Source organism: Toxotes jaculatrix, chromosome 22 (assembly GCF_017976425.1).
Source record: "Toxotes jaculatrix isolate fToxJac2 chromosome 22, fToxJac2.pri, whole genome shotgun sequence".
In the NCBI taxonomy this organism is placed as follows: Eukaryota; Metazoa; Chordata; class Actinopteri; family Toxotidae; genus Toxotes; species Toxotes jaculatrix.
The window spans coordinates 5,025,929-5,039,147 of NC_054415.1; the positions used below are offsets into that span (position 1 = coordinate 5,025,929).

The 13,219-nt window shown below is 40.9% G+C and overlaps 3 protein-coding genes across 3 annotated transcripts; 2 read left to right on the forward strand and 1 right to left on the reverse strand.

Annotated features, from left to right (window-relative positions):
- Window positions 1-369: 369 nt before the first annotated feature.
- Window positions 370-4,226, forward strand: dram1 (DNA-damage regulated autophagy modulator 1). Its single transcript, XM_041030458.1, has 7 exons — window positions 370-723; window positions 1,158-1,225; window positions 1,462-1,604; window positions 1,695-1,872; window positions 2,079-2,137; window positions 2,312-2,404; window positions 2,492-4,226. The coding sequence occupies exons 1-7, from the start codon at window positions 593-595 to the stop codon at window positions 2,528-2,530; spliced, it is 711 nt and encodes a 236-aa protein (XP_040886392.1). The 5' UTR covers window positions 370-592; the 3' UTR covers window positions 2,531-4,226.
- washc3 (WASH complex subunit 3) lies at window positions 3,844-6,819 on the reverse strand. Its single transcript, XM_041030459.1, has 7 exons — window positions 6,593-6,819; window positions 5,849-5,947; window positions 5,679-5,744; window positions 5,443-5,580; window positions 4,827-4,955; window positions 4,680-4,744; window positions 3,844-4,565 (listed from the first exon to the last, which is right to left on the reverse strand). The coding sequence occupies exons 1-7, from the start codon at window positions 6,641-6,643 to the stop codon at window positions 4,466-4,468; spliced, it is 648 nt and encodes a 215-aa protein (XP_040886393.1). The 5' UTR covers window positions 6,644-6,819; the 3' UTR covers window positions 3,844-4,465.
- A 576-nt stretch (window positions 6,820-7,395) lies between these two features.
- Window positions 7,396-12,273, forward strand: LOC121175867 (zinc finger protein 184-like). The gene is made up of 9 exons (XM_041029712.1): window positions 7,396-7,526; window positions 8,057-8,259; window positions 8,347-8,448; window positions 8,545-8,640; window positions 8,719-8,829; window positions 8,927-9,044; window positions 9,345-10,107; window positions 10,301-10,356; window positions 10,435-12,273. The coding sequence occupies exons 1-9, from the start codon at window positions 7,493-7,495 to the stop codon at window positions 11,943-11,945; spliced, it is 2,994 nt and encodes a 997-aa protein (XP_040885646.1). The 5' UTR covers window positions 7,396-7,492; the 3' UTR covers window positions 11,946-12,273.
- The last annotated feature ends 946 nt before the right edge of the window (window positions 12,274-13,219 follow it).

Here is a 13,219-nt window from a genome sequence, read left to right on the forward strand (position 1 = left end):
ATTCTCATCTGATCTGACTTTTCGGTATCAAACAGGCACTTTTACTTTTGCTGCTTAGCATAAACATATTTTGACACTTTTGTGCTTTAACTTAACTACATTTCATTAAATATATGACTTGTAACTGTGTAATTCCTACTACTTATTCCATCAGTTACATTCTGCAAAGTATTTACCATTTATAGTTAAAGTGCATTTTTCTCATAAGAAGTGTTAAAAGATCTGAAAAATTCCCCTGCTGATGTTCCTGACACGCTAAAGCTTACATGGCGAAACAAAGAAAAGATAAAGGGAGGAAGGGCTGGATATAACGGGTGGTTTTATTTGCGTAACGCCAGCCCACAGGGAGTTGCTTTGGGGAAGAAGTTACTGTATACTGTATATCAATTTATTGGCAGAGGCCAAGTTCATTCTTGCTCACACACCACCATATGACGGTAACAGACTTCATCAGATTTCGCAGAAACAGCAGCAGACTCAACCCTGATCCTGGACCAGCATTAAACCTGAATTTCTCATCGTATGGCTCTACTTACTTTGCGCATACGTGCGACAGCGTTTTCTGGAAGTTCCGCGTAAAACTCTCCCTGAGATGTTTTGGTTCATGCAAGGACTGTGTTGTCTGCCAGTGTTTCTGGTCATCTGGTCCTCCAGCACTTTCATTATTTCCTACTTAATTGCGATTTACAGAGATGATGTGGATCTAATCTTTCCATACATAAGGTAAGTTTCATTCAAAAGAAAGTTTTTAGAAAACATCAATTTGTTCTTTGATCTTTAACGAGTCGAATCGTGTGATATGATAGAAACATACACGTCGACGTTTTGTTTAAATTAAGTGATTTCTGAAAAACAAGTCAAGAGTTCTGCCACAATACCAAGGTTAGTTTCGTTTTCCTGCGTTAACTTGGCACATACCCAGACTCCAGCTGCTCGATCACAGCTGTTGCTTTAGAAGAGTCGTGCAGCTTTACACCTCTTCTTTTCACTTCTCCCTTTAAAAGCACACTTGTATTTTAGTATAAGTTGTGGCTATTTCACAAATTACATACCTACATAAGGTCCCAAACAACGAAAAGTTATAGTTAATGATGAACTGTGAGGTCTGTGTGTCTGTAAAGTGCGAGCTGAGATGCAGGTCTCTTTTCCCCTTTCAGTGACACAGGTGCAAACCCCCCGGAGAGCTGCATTTTTGGCCTGATGACATTCATTTCTGCGTGCGCAGGTATTTCCATCCCGTCAAGTCAGAACTTCTGCAGTGTCACCCCTCTAGTTTTTTTAAGCAACTTTGGGTTTTCTCGAGGGAGGAACCAAGCTTTTCTAAGATGTTAGTCACATTTCCCCTTTTACAAGAAAATGAAAGCAGTGTTCATATGCTGGGATGCGAGAAAGAATGTGTTTTGAAAATGGTCACGAGTTCATAAAATGATGTGGTAAAAGCACAATTTGACGTTTGCACAGGTATAGCCACCATGTATGCCAGATACAAGTTTGTGGAGAAGCTGAGTGAAGAAACCAGGGTGGTGAGCGCAAGTCTCAATAGAGCAGCTCTGGTGTTTGGGATGATCTCCTGTTTCAGCATGTGCATTGTTGCAACTTTCCAGGTATGTCTGGACTTGTAGTGCTCATTTCGGTCACATGAATATAATGTGATGCAACTTTTAATTGCACATTTTTCTTCTTTGCCATTGCAGGAAACAGCCATGACAGGAGTTCATGATGCAGGAGCTCTGCTGTTCTTTGTCTCTGGTGTCTTATATTTAATCTTACAGTCAGTGATTTCATATCATGCCAATCCTTTTGGATCCTCCGTGAATGTGTGTCGAGTACGTCTGTTCATCGCCATCCTAGCTCTCGTGGCACTTTTCCCCAGTATCCTTTTCAGTCAAAGCAGTGAAAATCCTGGTGTTCTTTGTGCATTGCTAACATGCATCATGTGAATTTTAGAAGGAACTTAGTTTTATGATTGCAACATTATTCTCTTCTTGATTATCAACAGAGTCACTGTCAGTAGATGCATGTGATGATTACAAGTGCCGGTCAGTGTTAAATGCCATTTTCCTTAATGGACAATTCAGCTGTCATCTGTGCGATTTTTGTGAAACAAACTACACTTCACAGAGACAGAGAGGACAAGGTAAGCACTGTTTTCCTACATTTATAGATCAAACAATTCAGTGAGTTAATTTAGAAAACAATTGTTAGACTACTTGATAATGAGTGTAATTGTTAGTTGTAGCCCTTCATCATTTTACATCAACAATCACATGTTGAATGTGGACTGACTGCAGCCTCTGTGTCCCTCTTACAGGACTATCCCTTCCATCTGGCCAGTGCTGTATGTGAGTGGGTTGTTGCTTTCAGCTTCGTCTGCTTCTTCCTCACATACATCGATGATTTCAAAGTGAGTATTAGACCATTAAACAGAATGTTAATTCTATTTTTATTTACTGGAAGGGGTTCTTATTTCTCTCCCTCTCATTTCCTACAGCTGTTTACCTTACGAGTGAAAACCGAGTATGAGGAGTAGTCTTGATGTCCAACTCCCAGCAGAACTTTTGTATGAATATTAGGGTTTTTTTCAGAGCTGCATTTTTTATTGTGAGGCTTTTATTCTCATGTATTTTTGTACACAAGGCTTTTATAACATCATGTGTTATGTGCCACCTGACTGAATTTGTTAGTAGAATAGGTATTTTTTACATTGTTATTTATACATTTTATACAACCGGCTGTCTGTCAGGTGCGACGTCGTAAGAAAAAAAAAACTGACCACAGTCTGTATCTTTATACTTTTTATACGATGACATTTCATTACCAGTGTACTCATTGCCACCTGTATTCAGTCAACCGTCACTTTGCACTTTGCACTCTTGACTCTTGCCACACTGGTGTGACACGTCTTGTCAGACCTGTGACCACTAATAAGAGAAGTTCATCACACAGTGAACACATGATCGCTGCACACGTGGTTCAATTCCAGTCAAACTATTAACATATATTTCTGTGGGTCTGTGGTTAGTACTGATGTTTATGTGAGGCTACTGTATGTTTTATGTACACCAGAAAACTTTCTTAAGTATTACTTCAAATGGGACTGTTATTCAAAAGCTGCCAGTTCCTTAACAGAAGTTGTATTATTATTATTATTATCATGATTTTTTAGCATTTTCCAGTTGTGTTTTCTGTGGATCGCTGTACTGTTGTGACAACAAATAAGGGAAAAACACTCCTTCTGTGGTTGTTCTATTTCAGAGTTTAGTTGTGGTACTTACTGTGCACTCCTTATGCTAAATGGTATCAGGTGATGCTGTTGTGTGGTTTTACAGTGCAGCTATGGATGTTACTTTGCACGTATCTCATTCCTGGAATCAGCTCGTGCAAGAGGAATCAGGCTTCTTAGTAAAAGTAATTAGGGTATTTCGTTAATTGATTTGCTCAGTATATCTGCCAAATTTAATTTCTATAGTAAACAGGAATCGAAGTTGATTAGAATCAAAGACATTTGTTCAGTGTACTGTCCCTCAGCCTTAGAGTAGTGGTTATCAACTTATTATGCCTCAGAACACAATGAATGTCTTCTTGTGACAACTTCATCACAGGTTAATGTAAACATGAGCCTTAAACAGTGTAACTGAAGACTGACTTTTCCTTCTCAAATTGTTTAATTTGTAAGATTTTCAGAGGATTTTAAAAAAGATGTACATATTATCAAGCCCTAGGTCGGGAGCCACTGGCTTAGAGCACACTGGCAGTACTGTAGCCATTATTTTGCATTGACACAATCAAAATCACTGGGGACACAAGAAAAACTAAGGGTAGAGACTGTAAGGGCCTCTGAGACAAATTCTCAATTCTTTATTAGGGGATTAATAAATAGAACTGACTTGACACAAGAAAATAAAGGTGTGAAAGTGGTCAGAAGTGTTTGCTCTTGATATTACACTTGAGCCTGAGTATTGGCTGATAGGCATCATATCAGCAGCCAGTAGCTGTGGGAGATCCTTGGTGGGATTAACATATAGCATTCCAAAGAGAGAAATCCTGTGCTGTAATGTTTAAGTGGAAAGAGTGGAGGTCACATACAGAATACAGATTATTAACTTTTTCACTACAGATACTGTATTTACAAGGGAAATGTTCTGTATTTTTGCTTGTAAAATAATGTACTGCACACATTATAAGGCCCCACTGAGCTGAATAATAAAGATGCACTTTTTTAAGCAAACTGTTTGAGTGTTTATTACAGGCAAAATCACAGATCCAACAATTCTTGCTCTTGTAAACAAAGTGCTTTCCAAACGTCTCCACACTCACTTTTTCTTAGTCACTATAGTGTAATACCAATTTATAGAAATCTTATCAAAAACAATCCTCCTCTTCTGAGTACAGGCCTAAAGAAGCTCAGACAGCGATGGACATTCCCCGCAGGAAGCTTTGTGGTGAGGAGGATATAGGAAAGAGGTCAGTCACTGAAAGATGATTCGCTGTCAGAGCTGGTGGCAGCAGCATCTTGTTCCTCTGTTCCTCTCGTTCCTCCGTCGGGAACGGGAGCATCTGGCGTGCTATGATGAACAGTGAGGGAATTATTATTGGTTAGCTTAATGAAACCTTGCAGCAAAAATTCACCACAAATGCAGGGACGTTAATAAATGTAAATTTAACAGTCTAATACTCACTCAAGCAAGTTAGGATCCAAACCCTCCATGACCATTTTATTCCTAATGGCCATAACTGGAACTCCCTGTTACAGATTAAACATTTAGTAAGACGCTCACATTATTTTTATCCCCATAGTACATAAGCACGTGTTATTGTACACTCACCACTTGAACCATTTTCAGATATCGGGCGTAACGTGGGTCCTTGGCCACTGTCATGACATTCTCTGCAGCTGCAGCTGCAGCTGCTTCTGCTTTCTGCGTCGCTGCAGCTTCTGGTGCAGTCTGAGCGGGCTACAGAAATAAATATTAAGATTAACAATGCAGAGAGAAGTAACAAGTGGTTTAGATGGAACTAGATATCAGATGTGGAACCTGGTTAAGCATTTCTGGTAAGTTTTATACTTTGTGAGAATCTTATGATTTATTTGATGTTGGAGTACACAGTACTACCAATGAACTAGATCTACTGCAGTAACTGTGTTTCTGCTTTTTTATTAAACTTTTGTCAGCTTCAGGTGATGGAAGGCTGAATTTTGAGCTTTGGTCAGAGCCAGTCTAGCCGATTTCCCCTCATGTTTCCAGTCTTGCTAAGCTAAACTAAGCTGAACTAATCACCTCCTGGCTCAAGCTCCAAACTTAATACACAGGCATGAGATTTATTTATTATTAATTTCCCTGCTGCATGGCTTTCTGACCAAGAAAATGTTCAGAAAATCTTTGGTTGTTGTATAGCTGAAAAACACTATACATTCGTCTGTGTGCATGTCTGTGTATTTACCTCTGGGGGTGGCAGAGTCCCTGCTGGTGGACCACCTGTTTGGCTCTGAGGGGCAGCAGTGGGTCCATTAGCCTGTGTAGTTTGCTGCTGACTAATTCCATCTATTGTGACGTCCTCCAGTCCAGGAATGGAAGACAGCTGCTCAGAGCACAACAATGTTTCATATGAAATGAGAATGATATGTACATAAAGTCATAAACTGCAGACAGAAAGAAAGTAGAGGTTCAAGAACTTACCTTGGCTTCCAAGATACACAGAGTGGTTTCAATCTGCTGTATGCGAAGAGATATGTTTGCCAGTTTCTGTGGGAAAGAAGTTTGACAGTTCTGGGTATGAGTGACAGAAACCATTGGTGTGGCATAAACAGGAAAGCACAAGCAAGGACGTGAAGGTAAATAGTACAAACCTCTTCACAAACTGAGGAGAAGCGGTTTAGGAATCGAACTGTGTGCACAACAAACTGATTGAGATAGGCAACAACTCTTCTCTGCTGAATTGCAGGAACCTGAATGAAACAGAAAAAATGTTGAGCCACACTAGTGAGTAGCAGAAGAGGAACCCTGAAAGTAAGGTACGAAGGAATGAAGCAATTCACACCTCTTCAATAAAGCAATTTCATTTCAATAACATTTTTTAAAAATGGGGGAGAAAAAGAAGATACAATCATTACATTTCTACATAAAATGTTAAGAAATTATTAGTAGTTGCTAAACATTACAGTATGAAATCAGTTATTTAAATGGTGCTACAGATATACACCATAATGCAATACATCTCAACCATATCTAATTCACCTAATACAATATTTTATAATTCCTACATAAATCAGAATCTGTTTCAACACCACAACAGTGCAGGAAAAACGCCTCTAATGCAACAGATCAGTAAGATTTTCAACTTGTTGAAAAGCGTTCAGTGTCTATAAACACAGGAAGAAATTCATTTGAAAATTACAGAAATTTACTGAGAAACATGTCACACCACCGCCATGTTGACAGCTCAAAGTTACTTAGGGTTCAAATGTGATAATAATCGACTGTTGCCACATAGTTTTGGCGACCGATCATTATCATAACATCTGGGTTGTAGTTCTGCTTCGACCCGTTTCTTCTCATTTCCTACCGTTGATGTTAGCTAGCTAACTACGAACCTTGGTAAGATCAACTCCCGAGCCCACAATCGGCAGCCCGTCCTCGTCCATGGCTGATTTCTAACACTTCCTGCAGGTTTAAACTGCAGTTTCAGTTTCACTTGCGAAAGTTTTTAGTGGACAAAAAGGCAGCAATCGGTGCATTACAAAAAAAACAACAACACTTGTATAGGAACCGTTTCATGTGACTGGGCTGTGTGATCGCGTCGTGACCTCATCATCTGCTTCCGCGAGATTAAGAACCGACGCGATCTGAGAACTTTTATTTTGAAGTCTCTGTAAAACAATAACATCCGTTCTCTATCTTTAAAAAATGTTAAAACTTAGAAAAATGTGGTTTGGGGCTGTATTGAAAGTCTTTGAAGGATCTATCTGTTTCCATAACCTCCAGAATTTGTCACTTGGATAATGTGTCTGGTGTAAATGGCTTGAATATGTTGTGTTTTCCAGGACTATTAATGATAGGCAAATTCTGCATGATATGTTTGATTATAATTATGGCCGAGGATCCCCTGCTCTGTTAGTAAGTAAAAATATAAATTTATTAATGCTCACAGTGTAAACAGCTGGCAAAGCCTAACGTCCCTGTATGTTAAGCTTCCTTGTTCATATGACTATAAATTTCCTGGTATTTTATGGACTTAATTATACACGTTTGTGTCCTTTTGAAAGTTTGCATGTCTTATATGTGCTCTAAACTTGGAGGTAGAACAATTACATCATATGTTATGGTCAAAAGCAGTCATAGCTCATTTGCCAGACTTTTATTTTGAAAAGAGGAAACGCAGGACAAGACTTGATGAAACGGGTGCTTGCGTGCTAACAGCGCATGTTAGCCCCTAAATCAAACAACATAATTTTGCGTTTATTTTTCAACGCTACTGGTGACATATTGCACTAATGGAGGTTCTTGGGTCAACAGAGAAAATAAACGGTATGTATGTTGATATTGTGATCCCACTGGAATTTAAAACGGGCTTAATTAATTAATCAGACCGTTAGCGGGGCCCGTCTATTTAAAGCAATCGTGACCTGTGGAAGCTGTTAAACTACTGCTATTGCTTTAGAAATCTTCACGCTATATTCAGATTTTAAATAATATCGTCAGGTGTCATAGTTCATTGTTCCGACGTCCAGCGCGCAGCCGCAAATACTTCACTAGGTTGCAAGTTTTAGACTCCCATTAAAAAGGTTTATCCAGCAATTACACTGGTTCACAGGCTAATGGCTTGTAGTGGACACACAACATAAAATATAGATTTATCTGTAATTTATCTGTAATGTATCATTGCTTTCACTTCGCAAAATATAGCCTCTATTATATTTCCAGCAAGAAATAATTAGATTTTAAAAACGGTTTACATTAAATGAGTGTGGTTGAGTTTATCTGCAACTTCTCTTTGAATTAAAGGCTCAGTGCTGCCCTCCAGTGTCCATCTCTAACATTACACCCTTATGTTTCAGACCCAGGCCTGCCTCTTTCATCTCTTCGCCTCCTGGTGCCCCCATTGCAGCTTCTGTCTGCTGCTATGTGGCAGCTGGCAAAGCAGAAAGATGTGATGAATTACGAGAAGCTCCAGGAGTTTGTGTTCATGGTGACAGAGGCTGTGCCTGGACTGATCAACCACAGACAGAGAGCCCAGCTCATTCTGGGTCTAAGGGCAAGGGTGAGGCAGAATCTGTAGATTGTGTCAAACACAAATACGGTAATTTTGCTGCTATTAGATAACTAAATAAATTTGCTCATTTTACAGTTGATTCTGGAGCTATGCAAAGGCTCAGCACGAGGATCTGTTGATTCTCAAATGATCCAGAGCTATTTGGACAGACTCCCAATCACCTCTGCAAACACAGATGTAAGTACATTAAAGGGTAACCTCTTTGAAAACAGATAAAACCACATACTGATTTTATACGGCATTTTTTAATGACATGAATTCAATCTGTGGCAGTACAGGGATGCAGAGGTGAAAACAACAGAGTCCACTTTCATTGCACTCGTTCAGAGCCTACTGAAAGATCCTGTGGAGAGAGCATACTTCTTCCAGGTCAGACAGATATCAGTTATTCAGTTTCTTAGCTTATACAAATGCTAAAATAAACTGACATTCAATGATCTCTTATAGGAAGTGTTCCCAGTGGAATATGGGCCACAATATGATGCAGCTCTACATGTGTTATTGTGGGAGTTACTCTCAAAACTGGAAAAGCTACTGCCAATACCAGACCTTAAACAGGTATTCAGTTGGTTCATAGATATTTCAGGTTATTTTACCTCTAAAAATCATGTTCCATTTTACCAAGAACTTAAGAACAGCTGTACTGTGATTACAGACTGCAGCCTGGCTCGGCTCTGCTCCTTCTGTTTTGGAGGAATGTGTCTGGTCCTCGCCCGAAGAGCTGAGCTCGATCTTCGAGCACTACAAGAGTTCAGGACTGCTGAAAATGCCATGTAGGTAGATCTGAATTGAATTTACTCCATTACAGATATCAGTGTCAATAGCCAACCTTATATTCCCTGAAATATATTTGAGTTTTTAAAAAAATAAGCACTTCAGGGATGCCATCTGGGGTTTACAGTTTTCTTACATTTTATGGACTGAACTACCATTTAATCTGTAATTAAAAGTAATGGTTAATTACAACGCTGTGGTTAAATGTATTAAGGTGTTAAATCATTTTTGTTTATGTACATTGCCTTTAAATTATAGTTACTGCTACCATCAATGTAAAACCAATGACCTTTTTGCAGATGGCCCTTCATCCACCATTGGCAGCTGCATCATGTCTGCTTTATCCATTCCTCCCTCACAAAAGACAAACCTCTCCGTTGGACTGGAATCAATCCATAACTATGCTAATGTACTAAACCCTGTGACTTTTGTTGGAGCGGACCAGTACAGTGTGGTGGCCTTCTACACCGAGGTGGAAGTAGGAGCATCTAACGTGGATGAAGTAATGATCGAGTCAGCTCAAGTTCAAGTTCAAACAGATTTCTATGAGGAAGAGATTGTGGCTGTAAGTGCGGAGAATGTTGGTGGTGAGGAGTCTGTCGGCTTGAGAGCAGAAGAAACGGCTGAAACTGTGGATGTTGCTAAAGCGCTGGAGACTCTGACCAAAACTTTTGCACTAAGGAAAGAGAGTCTCAGCCAAGACGTGCTGACAGGAAAGAGTAATGATTCATCCCTAAATGATGAGTTTACGTCAGGAAAGGCTACAGATGAAGGAAAAACTAATGAAACAAGTGACCAAAGTGATGATAAAAAAGAAACGATTGAAGAGGTGAAGGATGATTTCCAACCTGTAGGCACAGAGAGCAGCATAAGCTCCTCTTGTACAGAACTGAAGGATGACTACAAATCCTTCTCTGGCCGTGAAGAAATGACAGATGTCTCCTGTGAAACTCCTGTTTCTGAAACACTACAGTCTGCCTGCTCGGCTAACATCCGCAGATCCTCTCGTCTACAGATGAAGACCTCACCGAGCTGTCAGGAGATGCGTAAATTCAAGAGATCGTCAGTATTTTCAAAAAAATTACACGATTTACCATACAGTTATTTTATTTTTTATTTAGACAGTGATGTTTTTTTAGGGAACAGATTCCTAATTCCATTTCCAATATCACCGTGTTGAATCCAATATAATGTCCATCTTTTTTTCTGTTGTGTTGCATGTAATCTAAAAGCAACTTGCTTTTCATTTCACCAGGTGCAAAGCTGTCACATCAGTTTCCCCCTCTGTGATCGCAATTAAAGGAATCGAAGGTAATATATTGACACAAAAGCTTTTTAAGTAAAGTCCATATATTCAACTCATGCCAGTGTCTTTTATTTTGTTTGCAGGTGATTCTGATGAAATGACCTCCATCATCTTCACCTGCTCACAGTGTCCCTTCCACAGCTCAGATGAAAACAGCCCTCCTCACTTCCACATGCAGACAGTGGACAGGAGTCTGGCAGGAGCCAAATTTACACCATCTCCCTCCAGCACTGATGAAATATTTACATCCATTAAACTTTTCCCCAGAGGAAACGCAGAGCAGTTCAAAGAGGAGCCACCTGATAATCAAAGCAAAGGAAATGTTCCTCAGCCACACGGCAGACAGAAGGCCCTCACGTGTGAAACGTGCGGTAAGGCGTTCACCCGTACGTCAGACGTTAGGAGGCACCAGCTCACTCACACTGGAGAGAGGCCGTTTCACTGCTCACAGTGTGACCGAACCTTCCAGCACTCGTGGGATCTGGCAAAGCATGAGAGCAAACATCACGGCGTGGCCATCTCCTTTTCCTGCCAGCTGTGTAAAAGCTCCTTCACCAACCTCCGCGCGTTAACTGTGCACCACAAGAAGTCTCACTCACAGGAGAGCCAGCTGCCTCACATCTGCTCCATCTGCAGCCAGAGTTTTGCGACGTCCTCCGAGCTGCTCGAGCACAGGAAGTCCCATGTCACCAGTAAACGCTACATATGTCAGCAGTGCGGCGAAGGCTTCGACTCCCTGCTTGCACGCTCCCAGCACCGGCAGGTGCATCAAGTGAAGCATCAGTTCAAGTGTCCGCATTGTGAGAAGACGTACACTCGAAGGTCTGACGTGAAGAGGCATCTATCCACTCACACTGGTGAGCGTCCTTACCAGTGTAACCAGTGCAACAAACGGTTCTCGCTCCACTTTATGCTCATGAAACACCTGCGTGTACACACAGGCGAGCGGCCTTTCCAGTGCTCCCACTGCCCAAAGAGGTTCACGCTGTTGTCTGTGCTGGCCAGACACGAGAGGATGCACACTGGGGAGAAACCTTTCCTCTGCTCCCAGTGTGGGAAGGGTTTTTTGTCTCAGGGAGAGCTTTCAAAACACCACAGGTCACACGTGGACGACAGACCCTACTCCTGCCCTCAGTGTGACAAACGTTTCAAGAGCAAGAAAACCCAGCAGGAACATATCATCTCCCACACTGGTGCCCGCCCGTACCCCTGCTCCTACTGCGGGAAGGGCTTCACCAAACCGTATGCACTGACCAGACACAACCTCATTCACACGGGAGAGAGGCCGTTCCCCTGCGGACACTGCGAGAAGTCGTTTCTCACTCTCAGCGAGGCTCAGCTGCACCAGCGAATTCACACGGGGGAGAGGCCGTATCCCTGCAACATCTGCGAACTCAAATTCAAGAGCTCGTCTGAGCTGGCACGACACAAACGCAGCCACTCAGGGCAGAAGCCACTGAGGCCGTACTGTGAGCAGTGCATGAAAACATTCACATCCAAGGTCAAGCTGAAGAAACACATGGAGACGCACAGGGAGGAGGGAAGAGCGGCACAGTCTGTGGACTCCATACAGCCCAAGGAATCAAACATCTGACTATATAAAAGAGACTCATTGGTTAAATGAGAGGAATTTTGACAAAGAATGTATATTGTTTCTGGGTGTTTAAGTTTAGATGTTCAGCTTTATCAAAATTTCCTAATTCTGATTAGGAGAGAATATATTTTATACAGATGAGGAGAGAAATGTTTGTCCACAGTTACATGTTCTGTAAGTGTCTGTCGCTTCCTCCAAACATTACTCTGAATCATTTTGACATATCAGTGTTTTATGTTTGCTTTTACTATCTCCTTTTCCAATTTGGTTTTAGGTTTGCAACAGGGAAACTACAATTATGTTTAAAACAGTTTGTTTTAAATGGAAATCACAGGTGAACAAAATTGTTCATTAAATATGTTTTTCATTCCATGTGCCGCCTGTTTCTTTCTGTGGGTTCTGTGCGACAAGTAAGGGAACAGATTCCCTCTAAAATCTGCCATTACATCTGAAATCACTCAGTACATGGAAACTTGTGGATAAACAGATACACGTACAGCTCCAAATAGTCCTAAGGTTTAATGGTTTAATGGCAGTCTCATTGAGAACATGGGTGTTGTTAAAAAATAAAAGTTTACTGTTGACAGGACACTGGTGGTAGGGAATAAGTTCAAGGGGTAGGCCATAAAACTGAAACCTGTACAGTATAATCCACTCCTATTTTTATGAAGTGTATGATGGTGTTTAGTCTTTGCTGAGACCAGTGTTTCTGTAGTCCTAGATTGTATTATACGTAAAGGCTGACTTAAAGTGTTTCCCAACATGGTGGCCACGTGAGGAGTCACAGGATGATTAACAAGGACTGGAACGCTAAAAACATTTATGCTGAACAAAGTTTTCTGCTCACTGTTGTATCCATCAAATGCTGGAGAACAAGATGCTTTAATGTGGCTGTGTAACATGGAAAACACATGAGAAATTACAATACAAGTTACTGTCGTCAGCCACATCAAATCTTTCTCTTTTTCTAATCCAGGAAAAATATGTCTAACTATTTTCTACAGCCCAAACAAACAAAATTTAGAGTGTGAAGCTGCAGTATGAGACTATATTGCAGTTCTGCCTACCCTTCCTCGGCCTCCACCAGTCTATCTGGGTATTCCCCTCTCTGCCATTATGTTGCTCTTATGGTTGTTCTTATAAAAAAAGAGCCATTTGAATGTGTTTAATTAACTGAGAGGCTTTAATTAGCTGTGATTGGGCAGAGGGAAGCTGATGCCAAGCAGGAATCACCAGGATAAAACTGGCTGCATCGTTTAACAGGGGACCCACAA

Bases quoted from the DNA above. Each gene is read 5' to 3' on its own strand.
- LOC121175867 (XM_041029712.1), top strand. From the start codon at position 7,493: ATGGAGGTTCTTGGGTCAACAGAGAAAATAAACG. The intron at 8,449-8,544 runs GTAAGTACATTA...AATCTGTGGCAG, and splicing joins TCACCTCTGCAAACACAGAT to TACAGGGATGCAGAGGTGAA. The intron at 8,641-8,718 runs GTCAGACAGATA...GATCTCTTATAG, and splicing joins AGAGAGCATACTTCTTCCAG to GAAGTGTTCCCAGTGGAATA.
- washc3 (XM_041030459.1), bottom strand. From the start codon at position 6,643: ATGGACGAGGACGGGCTGCCGATTGTGGGCTCGGGAGTTGATCTTACC. The intron at 5,948-6,592 runs GTTCGTAGTTAG...TGTTTCATTCAG, and splicing joins CGGGAGTTGATCTTACCAAG to GTTCCTGCAATTCAGCAGAG. The intron at 4,566-4,679 runs GTGAGTATTAGA...TGTTCATCATAG, and splicing joins TTGGATCCTAACTTGCTTGA to CACGCCAGATGCTCCCGTTC.
- dram1 (XM_041030458.1), top strand. From the start codon at position 593: ATGTTTTGGTTCATGCAAGGACTGTGTTGTCTGCCAGTGTTTCTGGTC. The intron at 724-1,157 runs GTAAGTTTCATT...TTCCCCTTTCAG, and splicing joins CTAATCTTTCCATACATAAG to TGACACAGGTGCAAACCCCC. The intron at 1,873-2,078 runs GTATCCTTTTCA...TGGACAATTCAG, and splicing joins TCTCGTGGCACTTTTCCCCA to CTGTCATCTGTGCGATTTTT.